This window comes from Eretmochelys imbricata, chromosome 9 (assembly GCF_965152235.1).
Source record: "Eretmochelys imbricata isolate rEreImb1 chromosome 9, rEreImb1.hap1, whole genome shotgun sequence".
In the NCBI taxonomy this organism is placed as follows: Eukaryota; Metazoa; Chordata; order Testudines; family Cheloniidae; genus Eretmochelys; species Eretmochelys imbricata.
In genome coordinates, this window is record NC_135580.1 from 36,155,510 (window position 1) to 36,170,362 (window position 14,853).

The 14,853-nt window shown below is 39.0% G+C and overlaps 1 protein-coding gene across 6 annotated transcripts in view; it reads left to right on the plus strand.

Moving 5' to 3' along the window:
• Positions 1–14,853, plus strand: part of DOCK10 (dedicator of cytokinesis 10) — a 252,846-nt gene that overhangs the window by 121,568 nt on the left and 116,425 nt on the right. For all 6 annotated transcript variants that reach the window (XM_077827342.1, XM_077827346.1, XM_077827344.1 and 3 more), the window contains 6 exons: positions 912–984; positions 1,288–1,416; positions 1,709–1,843; positions 10,493–10,676; positions 13,189–13,274; positions 14,585–14,668. In XM_077827342.1, coding sequence (XP_077683468.1) covers positions 912–984; positions 1,288–1,416; positions 1,709–1,843; positions 10,493–10,676; positions 13,189–13,274; positions 14,585–14,668 — 691 coding nt within the window. The remainder of the gene's footprint in view (positions 1–911; positions 985–1,287; positions 1,417–1,708; positions 1,844–10,492; positions 10,677–13,188; positions 13,275–14,584; positions 14,669–14,853) is intronic.

The following is a 14,853-nucleotide window of genomic DNA, read 5'->3' on the forward strand; positions in this document are numbered from 1 at the left end:
ATAAACTCACTGAACATTAAATCCCACCAAATGAGGGTAAATCCATCCTCATCATCATATCCACTCATTATACTCCACATCTAAACATAGCCATTATATGAACAACATACCTCCATATCTCAATGTCTGTACTTTGACCCGTTAAACTTTTACCCCCAATCGGGGAGATTGCAGATTATGTATTCCTTAGGCCACCCGTTCCTAAACCGAATTTCGCACCCCTTGATAATCTGTACCTTATTCCCTGATAACCAGAAACTTCTATGCCTAAACTCTGTACCATTTTCTTTTTACTTCAACATCACCTTAATAAACTTATTAAGTGCATGTGTAAGTGATTAGCCTGATCAGGGCCAGAGTGCTTAGCCACTTAGAGGACTGAATTGTTTTATGGCACTCATTAATAAGATGCCTGAGCACCTTCCACATTCTGAAGGCAAATACATGAAGCATCATTGCAACTTTGAGTGTTGAGTCATCCTAATATTTGGTGGGAAATGTATTGAGATTGAATATGGTGGAAAAAATCAAATATTGAAATTGTCAGATGAAAGAAGAATAATTGTTTTCACAAAAATGGTAGTGAAACAGTTGATCCACTCTTTCTACCAGCTCTAGCTGGGATGCTTCTTTTTGGGAGGGAGTGATCCAAAATCCTTAATATTTTGGGGTTTCTCACTGTTCTTACCGGTTATAAAGCAAAGACCAGAAGGATTTCAACTAAAGATAAAATTGGCTACACTTTCAAAAGATGTTTTTTACAGAAGCTCAGATATATTTACACTTACAGCATTAGATATATTTGAAGGTGTCCTGGGAGGTTTGCATCCTCAAAAGAGCAGTCACATAAAAAAGAATACTCTCTTCCAGTTATGAAGCTCAACATTAATAAGCTTTTTTTCCTGCCCTAGAAATGAATATAGACCAGAGAAATTGCCTTCACATTCCTTTGAAATTGATCATGAAGATGTTGATAAAGATGAAGTAAGCATATTGATTTTTTTCCCCACTGCTGAGTTATTTATTCGTTTAACATCAAATAAGTAATGATAACAGAGTCTCGTTATCTTCTGTGGAATGTTTCATATATTAGCTAACTCTGGATTTAATGAAACAGCTTTGTCTCTTATGTCATCATGTGCCCAGCAGGAGAATTAATAAAGTGTTTTTGAAAGGAATGTGAAGATTGTATTGTTAAGAGAAAGCAGATATTCAAATGCATCGTTCCCTTTGGTCTTAAACTCACAAAAGCATGTCAATGCAACAATAATGATGTCTTTTATATAGGATACCACATCCCACTCGTCTTCAAAAGGTGGCGGTGGTGGTGGAGGATTTGGAACAGGAATTTTCAAGTCTGGCTGGCTTTATAAAGGGAATTTTAACAGTACTGTAAACAATAGCATTACTGTTCGGGTAAGGGGACATCGTTATTCTTTCTTTGTTCTGTTTGGCTTTAATCCTCTACACGCTCCTCCCCACCCACCCGCAGCGGGGGAGCTGATGTTTTCAATTCTCATTTAGCTGTTTTCATCTCAAATTAGTTTGTTTAAATTGCATTTAATGATAGTAAAGTGGATGTTACTAATGTCTGCAGAGTAGCACAGTTGAAATGCAGTTAGCAATGGCATATTGTTTAAACCCTTTGAATAAAATATCCATGAAAACAATTTGCAGTACAGCAATTGTGTTTTTGTTTTCACTGTAGTCATTCAAAAAGCGCTACTTCCAGCTGACACAGTTGTCAGATAACTCATACATTATGAATTTTTACAAAGATGAGAAAATATCAAAGGAACCAAAGGGATGTATATTTTTGGATTCCTGTACGGGGGTTGTACAGGTAAGTCACATTTATTTTCATTCTATTATTTTGGAATGACATGGTGGGCCCAATCCTTAGCTTATGTAAATGGTTGTAAACTCTGTTATCTTTAGTGGAACACTCTTACAGATCTGGCTTTATATCATTAACTACAAATTTTATTGGAGGGTTTTTAATGTAAAAAAAAAGAGAGAGAGAGAATGATGCAGGTCAATGATGAGAACATACGTATAAGTCTGATACTGGCCTCATTTTCATTTGTAACTCCACTGATTCCAGAGAGTTACTCTTGATTTACACCAGTATAAGAAGGACAAAAGTAAAACCATGATGTTTTGTATAGAAATAGGAGTATTACAAGCAAACATTGATACACATACATATAAACTAACTAAATGGCTCTGGTCCTGCAGTAGGATCTGTGTGGGAAGATATTTACATCCATGCAGAATCCCACTGACTGCAGTGAACTCCACACTAGCATGAGGCTTAGCCGGTGTGGATGACATTGAAGGATCTGGGACTAACATTCTGATAAGTACTGAGATAATGGAGGATCTTAAAGAGGAAAGGCATGCTAAAGCCTGCCTTAGTCCTAAACTGATATCTTGGTAAGACATTTGCACTGAAAATCTGTGGTTGTATTTCTGAGGAGGGAGGCTTTAAAATCTGCATTGTCATCGACTACTTTTTCTTGTGTTTCAATCTGATTTCTTTTTCTTGACAAGAAGTAGTTTCTACATGCTGCCATGTAGAGGGATTTGAGTTTGGCACATATCTCTGGTCCATTGCTCCTGAATCAGGAAAGGCTGGGAATGTTTCAAAGGCAGCTCAGCTTCTGGAGTAGAGTGTAGTATAGCTTCAGTTTGGGGTTGCTGTGAAACAAACCTTTCCGGCTGACTCACTGAGGTCCTTGACCACCTGTAGCTCTTCGTGGTTGGAAGGATAGGGTGTTTTGACACAGGGCCTTTGAAGTGGGGAAGAATGGCAGAAAGTGGATGGAATTTACCCTGATGACAAATGACAGCTCAAAGTTCCACACACTACTTCAGCCCACATTGTTGCACTACCTGAGCAGATGGCTATCCGTTTTCCATGTGCAGTGCAGACTGATTCTCTGTACCAGCCTGGCATATGGCAGTATAGGGACAGGCATGCAGTTGGATCTAACACAACGGTCCCTGATTGGGAATATGGGAATCCCTGTACATTTTATCTGTGTAAAGGCATGGGCAGAAGGTCTGGAAGTGGATTTCAGTCCGAATAAGGGAATCCTGACAGACCCACCCCAGAAAAAAAATATAAAACATCTATAGTTATAAATAAAACAAAATAAAACATGACCCCTTAAATGTATTGCAGCCTCTACATGGGCCTGCAAGCCCTTGCAACAGCTGCACCTACATGTTGAGCAAGAAGAGAGAGAGAACAGTGCCCCTCATGAGAGCCTTCAGGGCAGATACGTAATGATTCAAACTACCTTTACGTTCCCTCCAGAGTGAAAAATAAAAATGTTGCTACTCAAGAGCAAGTTAGTCCATCCCTGCTGTGGCCACACGTATCAAATATATAATACAGAATTGCTAAATTTACCAGGGCCCATACCAAGTAAGTGTGCAGTAGTGCATATACAAAGCACATATCTCCACAGTTACTGCATTCTTTAGCAATTCGTGCAGTCATGTAAAGCTTGCTTTTATTACACTCTGTGTGTGGGCAAAATGATTTGGCTATGTGTCTTTGAAGATTGAGCCATTGAATACATCTGTGGAAAAGAATGGAACTTTCCTTGGGGGACAGCATAATTGCTGAAAGGTTACAAAAGAATACTGATATTTTGACATACCAAAGGCCCAAACCAGTCACTTTCATATAGCTTACTGTAGTAATGTGAAGCCTTTCACCTGTTGTTATTTCTGAAAGGATTAAAATAGAAGCTTTTTAAAATAAGTAAATGGGGCCCAATATGGGTCTACAGCATGGATTTTTATCTCAGAGATCAAGATATATCAGAAATCTAACTGATGTTTTATTTTGAAAATGTGTGGTGGGAGAGTGCATTCAGGGCTGTTTAGTTACTGTCAATTACCGACTTTCTGTTGTTAGGTGATATTTTATGTTCTTCATCTGTGCTTGTGAATTGGTGCTGCCCCATTGGTGGCATGAGTTTGCCAAGTCCCTCAGTGTTCAGAAGCCTTGAGAAGGAATGCTTTGTTCCAGATTGCTGTGACTGTGTGCTCTTCTTAGAGACAAGCCTCAATCAGAAATTCAGAGTTAGCCCCCAGTACCTATACCACCAAAATGGTTTTGGACTTGGGCCACCTCCAAAACCAGAATGTGTCTCTTTTCCAGGTCCATTTCAGAGGCAGCCCACGATAGCAGAAATTACAAGAACAGTGGATTTTAAGAGATTTCTAGCATTCTGGTCTAAATCTTAAAAGAACAGGTCAGGAGACTGACACCTTTGAATTAGACCTGCTTAATCTCCAGCTTCTGGCCACAGGCTCTGAGTTTCTGACTCTTGCCTACCCCCTCAATCACCAGCTTTTCTGCCAGCTGTCCAGAGCTTTTGGTTATATCCCTAGATTGTTTTTTTCATATCTTGTCCATCATTGGAAGCCAGTCTCTCTAGGTGCTGGGCAGGTGGGAGGCAGGCAGATGGGAGGTAGCCAGCTGAGACATTGCCTCTCCCATTGCATGACTAAGACACTTAGCATGGAGTGAATGTGCTCATGAGCTATCCACACTGCAGAAAGGCAGAAGTCTTAGGCTGGCAGCAGTGCAACAGCACCAGAAAAATCATCAATCTTTGTTCCCCACCACCACTCACAGAGTGTGATGAATGGAGGCGAGGGGAATGGATGAAGAGGACAAAACCTGGTGTAAAGCTGCAGTAAGTGAGAAGGAGTGGGTCCAATGAGTGTAAGTAATTATGCATTTCCAAGTTTGAGGAAGACTCAGGTCCTCCCGCCTACATTAGTTTCACACCATTGTAACCTCAGTGACTGCTGTTAAGTAACTCCCGAGTAACTGAGGAGTTACTCTGAGTAACTGAGAGGAGAATGAGGTTTTGAGCTGGTGTAGCATACATGTTGAAAAGGCCAGAAGTCAGTGGAAATAATACCATCTTTAAACTAAATTAAATTCACCTCTGTAACAACCCTGTGATTTTAGGGGAATGATCCTGTAGGCATTGGGCTAAGCCTTCTATTTCGCTGCTATCTCATCTTTTGGTTTCTTATTTCTGAATCTGAGATTTCTTCCAGAAGGAAATATTACTGAACTTCAGGTGTTGAAGATATCAACGTTTTAAGTCACAGGCCAAATTTCCATAGTGTAGGGGCAATAAAGAAGCAAATGGAAAAAGGAGGCATTTCTTTCTATTAGTGGCTACACAAGAAAATATTTAGATATAGACTTGAATCAAAGACTTGCACTGGATTTCATCTGCCTGCCAGGACTTTGAAGTGCATATGGAAAACTGGATATTAATGTTTTCCTTCCAAATGTCTTTAAGATTCAGCATGTGAGTTCTATTGCTCTTTTAGATAAAGTCTGATAGCATTATATTATCTCATTTAAACATCTTAGCACAGGCTGTAGAGGAAAGTGGATAATACAGACAACAGATGCGTTCATTTTAATAATCTTTGTTCTCTTTTTCACATGAGAAAATTGGAAGGTGATTTCTTCTTTATAGATCCCACATAACCCACTTACATGGATATTTAGTGTACCAGGACTGCAGCCTCTCCTGGATGGAGACCAACATCCCCCTCCCTTCTGCCAGTATATTTCCAGGCAGCATAGTTCCCTAGATGTGCTGGGTTATCCGATAGAGGCAAGCTGCCCAAGCACACCTGCTTGCTTTCTCTTACAGATGGTTAACAGGTGTAATTTCTAAAATTATAAGTTACCACATAGCTCTTCCGAGGCAAACCTATTTTATTCTTAAAGTAAAAAACATTACAGAGAATACATATTAAAAACAATAAAAGAACCTACACACATGCTAATCAGCTTACCAGGGTTCAGCCCAGCTCTAAGATGGGTTCCGGCAGGAGCAGTCCTTCAAATCCCCACCCAAGGAGATTCCTTGTGGTTACAAGTTCAGCTTCTCCTCAGAACAGGCACACAGTCTTATGGAGCCTCAGTAGGCCCAGTCCTTGCAACCGTTTTCAGCAGTCTAGGGCCTGTCCATTTGCTGGCTCAGGAGGAAGGCCCGGAGGCAGTGTAAAACCAGACTATTTCTCCAAAAATCCTTTCTGGGCCTGTTGGTGCCTGGAGAATCCAGTTTGAACTAGTGTAGGCACACGTCTCCTGGGGGTGGCTTCAAAGGCTGGTAATAGAAGAAGTACATTAGCATCCCCTTCTCTGCTAGAGGAGGAACATAAAATGCCACAATAACGCATACACAACTGCATTTTTAATGCAATTAAAAGGGCTGGAGCACCCCCGGAAAAAAAAATAGCAATTAGCTGATCAGGGCCCGCAAACAGCTGATTGGAGGTGCCACCAAACAGCTGGGAGAGGGACTTGGGGGAGGGTGGAGAGCAGTGAGCAGGCGGGGACCTCAGGGAGTGGATGGAGCGGGAGGGTGGGAAGAGTCAGAGTGGGGGCGAGGCCTCGGGGCAGAGCACCCCTGGGGAAAAGAAAAACTCAGCACCTATGAATCCTACATCAATAAAGCTCAACTGAATTCAGTAAAGTTTATCTTAATTCCGTAAGGTTTGTTCAAGGCATGACCGGATATTGTCAGTCTGTCAAATCAAGCAGCCATGAATGAGTTGTTACAAAATGCACATTCTGAAACCCTTTTCTTATTTTTTATAGCCTCTATCAATAGTGTTTAGCAAAAAAAAAGTGTCTACACCTCTGTTCTAGGATGAGGATTATTTCTATTACAGATAGAGCTGGGTAGAAAATGTTTTTTCTCCCCTGTGAGAATTTTTAGAGTTTGGACATTTTTCTTGTGACAAATCAACAACAGAAAAAAAATCTAGAAAATTTTCACAATCAGTAAACCTGGAAAAAAATCAGTTTGGGAATGATCAGAACTTTCTTTTTTGATTTTAGCCTTTTTTTATTTATATGTTGTAATTAAATTTAAATTAAAAAAAATCCCAAAATGGGAAGTTTCAGTTTTGACTAATCAGAATTTTCTGGTGAAAAAAAATTTTCATCAAAAAATTCCTGACCAGTTCTAATTACAAAGCTATTCCTCAAAGAGGAAACCCATACCATCAGACAGATTCTCCAATTCAATTACATGACATCTATTTATGCCAGCTAAGGCTCTGACCTCATTTTCCTAACTCTAGCTCTCTTACTTAGAAGAACATTGTGCTATAACTTCACAAGCTGGTTGACTTGAGAGCTACACTTAGAAAACAATCTAGAGGTCTTATTCTTTGCATTGGGAAATAATAATGATGTATGGAGCTATAAAACTAGCATGGCACAATCATCAGATTTAATTAAGGCTATTAACTGAAAAAAGATTGAAACCTCAGACTTAAAAAAGGCCAGGTAGCTCTACTGCCTGGATGAAATCTTCAGGGTTCTTCGATATCTTTACGGTCATGGCTTAATTTTTGTTAATGACATCTTTCTGAAATACTGAAAACAAATGAGTGAGCTTTGACAGCTATAGTAAATGGTTACTAATGCTTTATTATAAAGAAGGGCCATCCTGGTATGAGATCTCTTTGAAGTTTAAAAGAGTGTGATAAACGAGGCTTATAACTGGTGTTATAAGAGTATCCCATAAAATTTTGTAAATTTGGTAAATGTGAAGAGAGAAATGTACTGTATTAGCATTAGAGAATCTTGTAATTTAATTCAATTTCACCAAGCTATTTCATTAACTAAAGAGCTCATAACTGGGCCTGATGCATTAAACATTTACTGCAAGTACATCATGATGATATAGACCAGTTTTAAGTCTGATTGCCATTACATTGGGAATTGATTTTTTTTAACCTTCATTTAAGAAATATATAGCTACAATCATATACACATTATCTCACATTTTGTTTAAATTACCATTCAGTTTTCTCTCCTTAGAATGACTCTAACATGCTCACCAACAGCATCTTGCACTTTTCCAAAAAGCCATTTCAAAATGTGGTGACTGGTAATATCTCATCAGAATTTCCCACTGTCTTCTTTCCATGAAGGGGAAAATGTATTGTTCGCAATGGTCAGTCCTTCCAGTCTTCTGGAGAGATTTGTTGGTTGATTTCTTAACCTCATATTAACAAAATTGTCCTGGAGTTGTGTAGAAAAACGGGCAGACAATATACCTAAGTTTTTTCCATGGAATCTTTGAATTTCCTTAAATAGTCCTCTGTTGGGGGAACAATCTAATTTAAAGGCTATCTAATGCCTATGGTTCTGTACATAATATTTAACTGTAAGAAGAAAGAATGAAGAGGAATGGTACAATTTACAGTCTGTATTAGATTAACAACTGGCCTCAATTATGTAATTGTCACAAAGCCATTTATAGAGGGAGCAAACTGTTCTGGAAGAAGGAAGGAAGAGATGGTGCTTCGAGAGGCACAGTCTCTTTTATGGCTGTTGGATGTACGCAGGGGGACTTCAAATGGGACTATTTGTGTAAGATAATTTTCACCAACATGAATAAGGGTTCTGTATTCAGGTCCTATTAGTGAAACCCACTCAGACATTTTAATCTTTCAAACTGGAATTTTCCTTGCACTTTAAAAGTGGATGGAGAAGAGGAGAAATGTTATTTGAGCAGAGATTAAAGTAAAGTGCTTTCTCCCTGAAAGCCTGTTCTGAAGACAAAGTCTTTGGATGTTATGTACTGCCAGAAAAAAACAGTTTATAAGGAATACAATGGAGTTGGCAGGCAGTTCAGAAGCCTTGTAGAGATTAATCATTCATATTTTGTTTAATACATTTTTTCACAATAATGTTGGTTGGATTAAATTAAGTCAGTGTTCTAGATTCTTCCTCTGGTTCTTTTCTGTTCTAAGCATTGTGTTATATATTCACAAGGCGTAACTGCTTCAGTACTTCTTTGAATATCACTAGAGCCCTGCAAATCTGTGGATATCCGCTCTATAGCCACAGATATCCACAGACCTTGTTTGCTGATCGTGGATGGACATGGATCAAAATTTTATATCTAGAGCCTTGCAAATCTGCAGATATCTGCTTTATATCCACAGATGCGGATATCCGCAGACCAATTTTACAGATCGTGGATCGGATGCGGGTACAAATTTTGTATCCATACAGGGCTCTAAATATAACTTTACCTCTCTGTAAAGGTTAAAAAACAATGAATATAAACATTGGGGTGAAGAATGGATAATGCACATGGCATACACACAGGACAGTTATATTTATTAGATGCATCCTGGCCATGCCAAGCACTTCAGGCCTTTAGGACTGGTTGAGAGTACTGTACAGACAGTGTCCTACATAATAAAGGGATGGTTGTTAGTCTCCATTGTCTTAGAGACATCTTAAAACTATATTGTGATGACTCAACAATATTCGTGTGCGAGACAAACTGAAAAGCATAGGGAAAATAATGACTCAATGAAAAGAGCAGAAGTGGGAAGGCTCAACAACCTTGTTCCCAATGCTCTGACCCTCAGCCTTGGAGAGGTGAGTGATGTGTTCAGGGATCATGTTTTCCCCTAAAAAGTGAAAAAAGGTTATTTTAACTTGAATTTTCCATTTCTGGTGGGGTTTGGGATGTAGGAGGAGCACTAGTAAAAGCTGTTCGGTGTCAGCGAGAGGAACTGACTCAAGTCTCTAGTGATTTTACAGGAGTGTCCATGGAATGCAGCAGTACAGCAGTTGTGTTGGGGGAAAAAGAACAAAGGGGCTCATCACTTTTCTAACTTCGTTAGTTGCTCTGGAACTAGTCAGCAGCTTCACATAGTTGGTAGTATTTGTAAATGTCTTGAAATGGGAGACTGCATGAAACAGAGGATTCATCATAAGCAGCAGAACCTTTGACCTCAGGGTCACTAGTTCAATTCCAGCCCAAGTTGGTGGTGACTGAATACTCTTACCAGTTTACTGATTTACTGGTTTACTGATTACTCTTACCAGTAGTTGTTTGATGGAATGAGTTTGGTGGAGCTAGTCCAGTTCCTAGTGGGCAAATATCCACATCACAGAAACTACATTTAATACTAATTGGTATCCTTCTGGCGTTCTCAACAAAATGTTGTATGACTGAATGGGTATGGCATAGTTCAGCTGTAGAGGTGGTCTCTCCAGACAGCACTGAAACACATAACAATGCTTAGCACTTGTATAGTGCTTTCGTCTTCAGAGAGCTTTAATTATTTATCACATAAGTTACAACCCACATGTGAGATACTGTAGGAAAGTACTGCCAGAAGTTATGTAGGAAAGCTATATTGCCCATGGTATAGCAGTTTTATAGCTAAAAGAGGACTTCAGTCTCCTGGTGAGCATAGACAATGTTTCATGAACATTAATATCACAAAATTTGTCATTTATGTTTTGTTTTTTAATGCCACTAAATTTCCTTGAGTGTTAGTCCGACGGTGGTTTGCCATATAAAAGCCCCACCACTCCATGTGACTTTTTTCAATAACTTTTGAAAATAATTCCTGTCTTCATTTTAATATTTTTTTCTTTTTGATACAACAGAATAACAGGCTTAGGAAGCATGCCTTTGAGCTGAAAATGAATGACCTGACATACTTTGTGCTGGCAGCTGAAAATGAGCAGGATATGGATGACTGGATTTTCACTCTCAACAAAATCCTGCAAATAAATCCGGAGGGGACCATTCAGGAGAGGAAAAGCGCAGATCTCACCGATATGAAACTTGGTAAGAATGAATGTATTTGCATTGCTTTTTGTGCTGAATACAAAAAATGCATCTTCAGATTTTGGTATCAGATTGTTTTAACTGCCAGCATCTTTGATGGATTCTGCACCCACAGCAGTATCGATTTTTGACAGAATGGCTCCAAAGCTTTTACATTCACTGAAAGTATCAGTTAACTCTTGGGGGTAGTTTTCAAAGGGCTATGTGGAGTTTAAGCATCACAGCTCCCAGTAAAGAAGTGTGAGTCATGTGACAGCCTTGCACAGGTAGTTCTATATAAATTGAGTCTTGCCTATCGGTCTTCCATTTAATGTGTTTGTATGTATACTTTGTGACTTGCTGTCCTGATATTGTCTGAAAGTTTTAAAGAATTTTAGTTTGGAGAGGTCGGTCAGTGTTTTTTTGTTTGTTTGTTTAGTTTTCGATTTTACCATTTTTTTTCCTCTTTTATTTATTTATTTTACCTCTGGAAGAAATGCAAAATCCCAGCTGTTATAAGTTTCCATTTTGATGGAGGCTTAATGCATTAATGTGCTAGCATTTATTTCTGGCAATTGTGAATGAATTTGTGTATTAATGCCCTTTCACTATGTGACAAGACTCTCTTGGCCAACACACCAGGGATTGAACCAGGGACTTTCAGACTTAAAAGCATAAGCTAAAGCTCTAGAGCTGGGAGTGGGTAACAACTAATATCCCCTGTATATTGGGCATGAAGGGAGAGGCATAACACACTCACCAGTAGGTTACATTCTTTTTCAGCTCAAAGAAACCTTGTCCCAAGTGTCAAAGGCCACGGGTTCAAATTTCATTGAAGTCCCCACTTACGTGATGACCACCCTCTTCACTTCTCATACCAGAGACTGAACCAGGAACCTAAAAGCATGAGCTGCTACAGCTTGAGCTAAAAAGCCACAGATCAGTAGCTGGAGGCTGTAACAAATAGCACTGGGAGTCAAAATCAAAATGTTCCCTGGGAGTGAGTTGATTGTGATGTATCTTCCAACAGAGGAAAGGCAGGTTTTCTGTTGGAAACCTGCCAGCTGACTGTCCCACTATTTGGCAGCCTACCTGGTTGACTGCCAGTCAGAGTTGTGAACCTAGGACTTCCATGGTCCATGGCTCTGGGGCAGCACACCATGCAGACTGCTTTGGAGCCATGGACTCTAGGACTTCCAAGCTCCCTGCAGTGGAGCCAGGACCTGTAAGCTATGGGAGACCTGGCTAGAGCACTACAGTAGGGGACCTCTGTAAGCCCTGGAAACTTTCAGGGCTTCCCAGTTTCCTGCAGTGGAGCTGGGAGCCACGGCTGAGCTGAGAGCCTTGGTGCTTGGGCTCCCAGATAGCATTTCATTTTACATTTTTATTTTATATATTTATACTTTTCAAAAGTAATAAACATGACATTTTTATTATGCTGTGCTGGTATAAAGTACTGTGTGGGTCACATGTACCAAACAATTTGAAAGATGATTACTAACACAAAGAGAGGTTTAAAAACCCAGCACATGTCATTTTGTGTTTTAAGGCCATGACAAAGCAAAAGTGGTTCTGTTATTTTCTATTAGAGCTCTTGGAAGCTTTATCTGAAACAGAATTGCATTCAACCATAAGTAACGCTAAGAGTTTTCAGGCCATATTCTCCCCTAAAGTAATTCAGCGTAGCTCCTTTGAAGTCAAAATGAAATGTTTTGATTATTTCAAAACATTTTTTCTCAGAATTTCTCTTTTGTGGGAAATTTTGGAAATTCTACTTTTCATTCCTAAAGAGAACAAATTTATTTTTGAAGGTTTTTGGAATTTCTCACCGAACGGAAATTCCAACTTTTAGTAAGTTCTAGTAGTAACTCATATCATGTGCACCACAATTGGCTAAACTACCAAGGGGAAATAAAAATAAAAAAAGGATTTTCTACAATTGGAGAATTGCAGAGTTACATAGAATGATTCTCTACAGCTCCCCATTCTGGATTTATTTGTCCACAGCAGACAAGCCCTTGGAGTTTTTGGAGCCTTAGGACTTGGTCCCTAGCTGGTGTAAATCCATCACTGGAGTTACACCAGTTTATAATAACTGAGGATCTGGCCCATAAGATTATAGTAAGTCCCCTGTGCTACCTCAAGAGGGATGGAGAAAGGTGAAAAGGCCCCTTCAGTAGGGGCATTATTATTTATTGTGTATGCAGTGCTCATAAATGTGCTAGATGCTTCAGAAAACAAATACAGACATGACCTTTGCCCTGTAAAGAATAACATCCAATTTTAGTTATGGCAAAATAAGAGGCAGTAACAAACAATAGTGGGAGATAGGGTTGGGAAGGACAAGGGTCACAGTGATAAAACCACTCTGTTAAACAGTTACAGAATATGTATATCTTGATAATTTGCTGTGCTAAAAGTGACAAAATATGGAATAGATAAATAGGATGTGAACTGGATTTTAAACCTGGAGGTTAATTGCAGGTGTAATACAAATCTTATAGTCATTCTCAATAATGGTTTTCTTTTTAAGATTCTGAAGAAGTTTCGGAGAATTATGATTGCCCACAAGAGGAGACTGATTCTTCAGAGAACACCTTGCACCCAGACTTTGCAAAAGTAATAAACATGACATTTTACTATGCTGTGCTGTTATAAATTACTGCATGGGTCACATGTACCAAACAATTGGTAAGATGATTACTAACATAAGGAGAGGTTTTAAACCCCAGCACATGTCATTTTGTATTTTAAGGCCATGACAAAGCAAAAGAGGAAGTGGTTCTGTTATTTTCTATTAGAGCTCTTGGGAGCTTTATCTGAAACAGAATAGCTTTCAACCATAAGTAATGCTAAGAGTTTTCGGGCCATATTGTCCCCTGAAGTAATTCAGCATAGCTCCTTTGAAGTCAATTTATTCAAGAATGATTCATTCTCTTCTCTATTCAGCATCACTGCATTTTGGGAAACTTTGCCCTCAAGGAGGCAAGATTTCCAGTATTGCCTGCAGAGTTCCAAGGAAATTGGCTGTGTACTGGTGGTTGTCTTATCTAATTTCACTGAAAGTTGTCGGTAGTGCTGGGGAGAAAGGAGTATGGTTTTTTTTTCTTCTTTCTCTGAAACTCTGGCATAGACTTCTCCATCAAGATGAGCTAATTTAAAAACAAACAAACGAACACACACACACACACACACAAAAAGTGAATGGCGGCTACTTTTTGGTTATGTACGGTAACAAATGGCTAAAAAGCTATGATAAAAATATTATGTCGAGCTATTTTAAATGAATGCAGCTGGGTTATGATTATCTATCTGATCTACTTTCTAATGTACATCACCATGACAAATTTGTCTAAAGTAGATGATAATATGATACATATAAAGGACCAAATTCTGCCCAGATATGTGGGTGTCTCACTCCCCAGTTACTTCAGTTATGAGTGGCACATGAATCTGAGGGTAAAATTTGATCCCGGTCGTACTGTGTAATGTGCTTATGAAACAGATTGACCTGAAATTTCCAAAATAATATTAAAGTATCACTGAATTCACGTGTTTGAAAAAATGGAATCCAAATGTCTGTTTTGTTTTTAGATAAATTATTCAGCCTTTATTGGCACAGAAGACTGATGGTTAGAAGTTTGGGTTCTATTCCTGTCCCTTCACTGTGATTCTTGGGCCAGCTGCTTAACCTCTCCATACCTTAGTTTACCTATCTGTAAAACTGAGATAAAATGCATCTACCTTACAGGGATGTTGTGAGGTTTAATTAAAGTTTGACACTTTGGGCTCCTCAGATGATAGCTACTGATAAAAATAAAAAGTATTATTTTTATAAATGAAGCATCAATAATTTTTCTAAGTGTTACCAACTGTATCTGGAAAAAATGTCTGTATACAGAAGACTAATTTATTAACTATTGCCACAGTACATCGCGGAAACAGAAGAAACCGTGAAAGCTTCTCGAAATACGGAACGACTAAATCTGTTCTCCTTAGATCCTGATATAACTGTAAGTGAGAATCCTGTTTTAGTTTCTAACGGTATTGAAGATAAAGAGGCCCAAACTGACTTGGTTACCAAAAAAACACAAGGGTTGTTTAGAGGTCAGCAGGCAGGTTGGGTACTTACCTATGCAACAGAATTCCACATCTGTGTTGAACACTATTTGGAATGTTGCATCTTCTCCTCACAAAC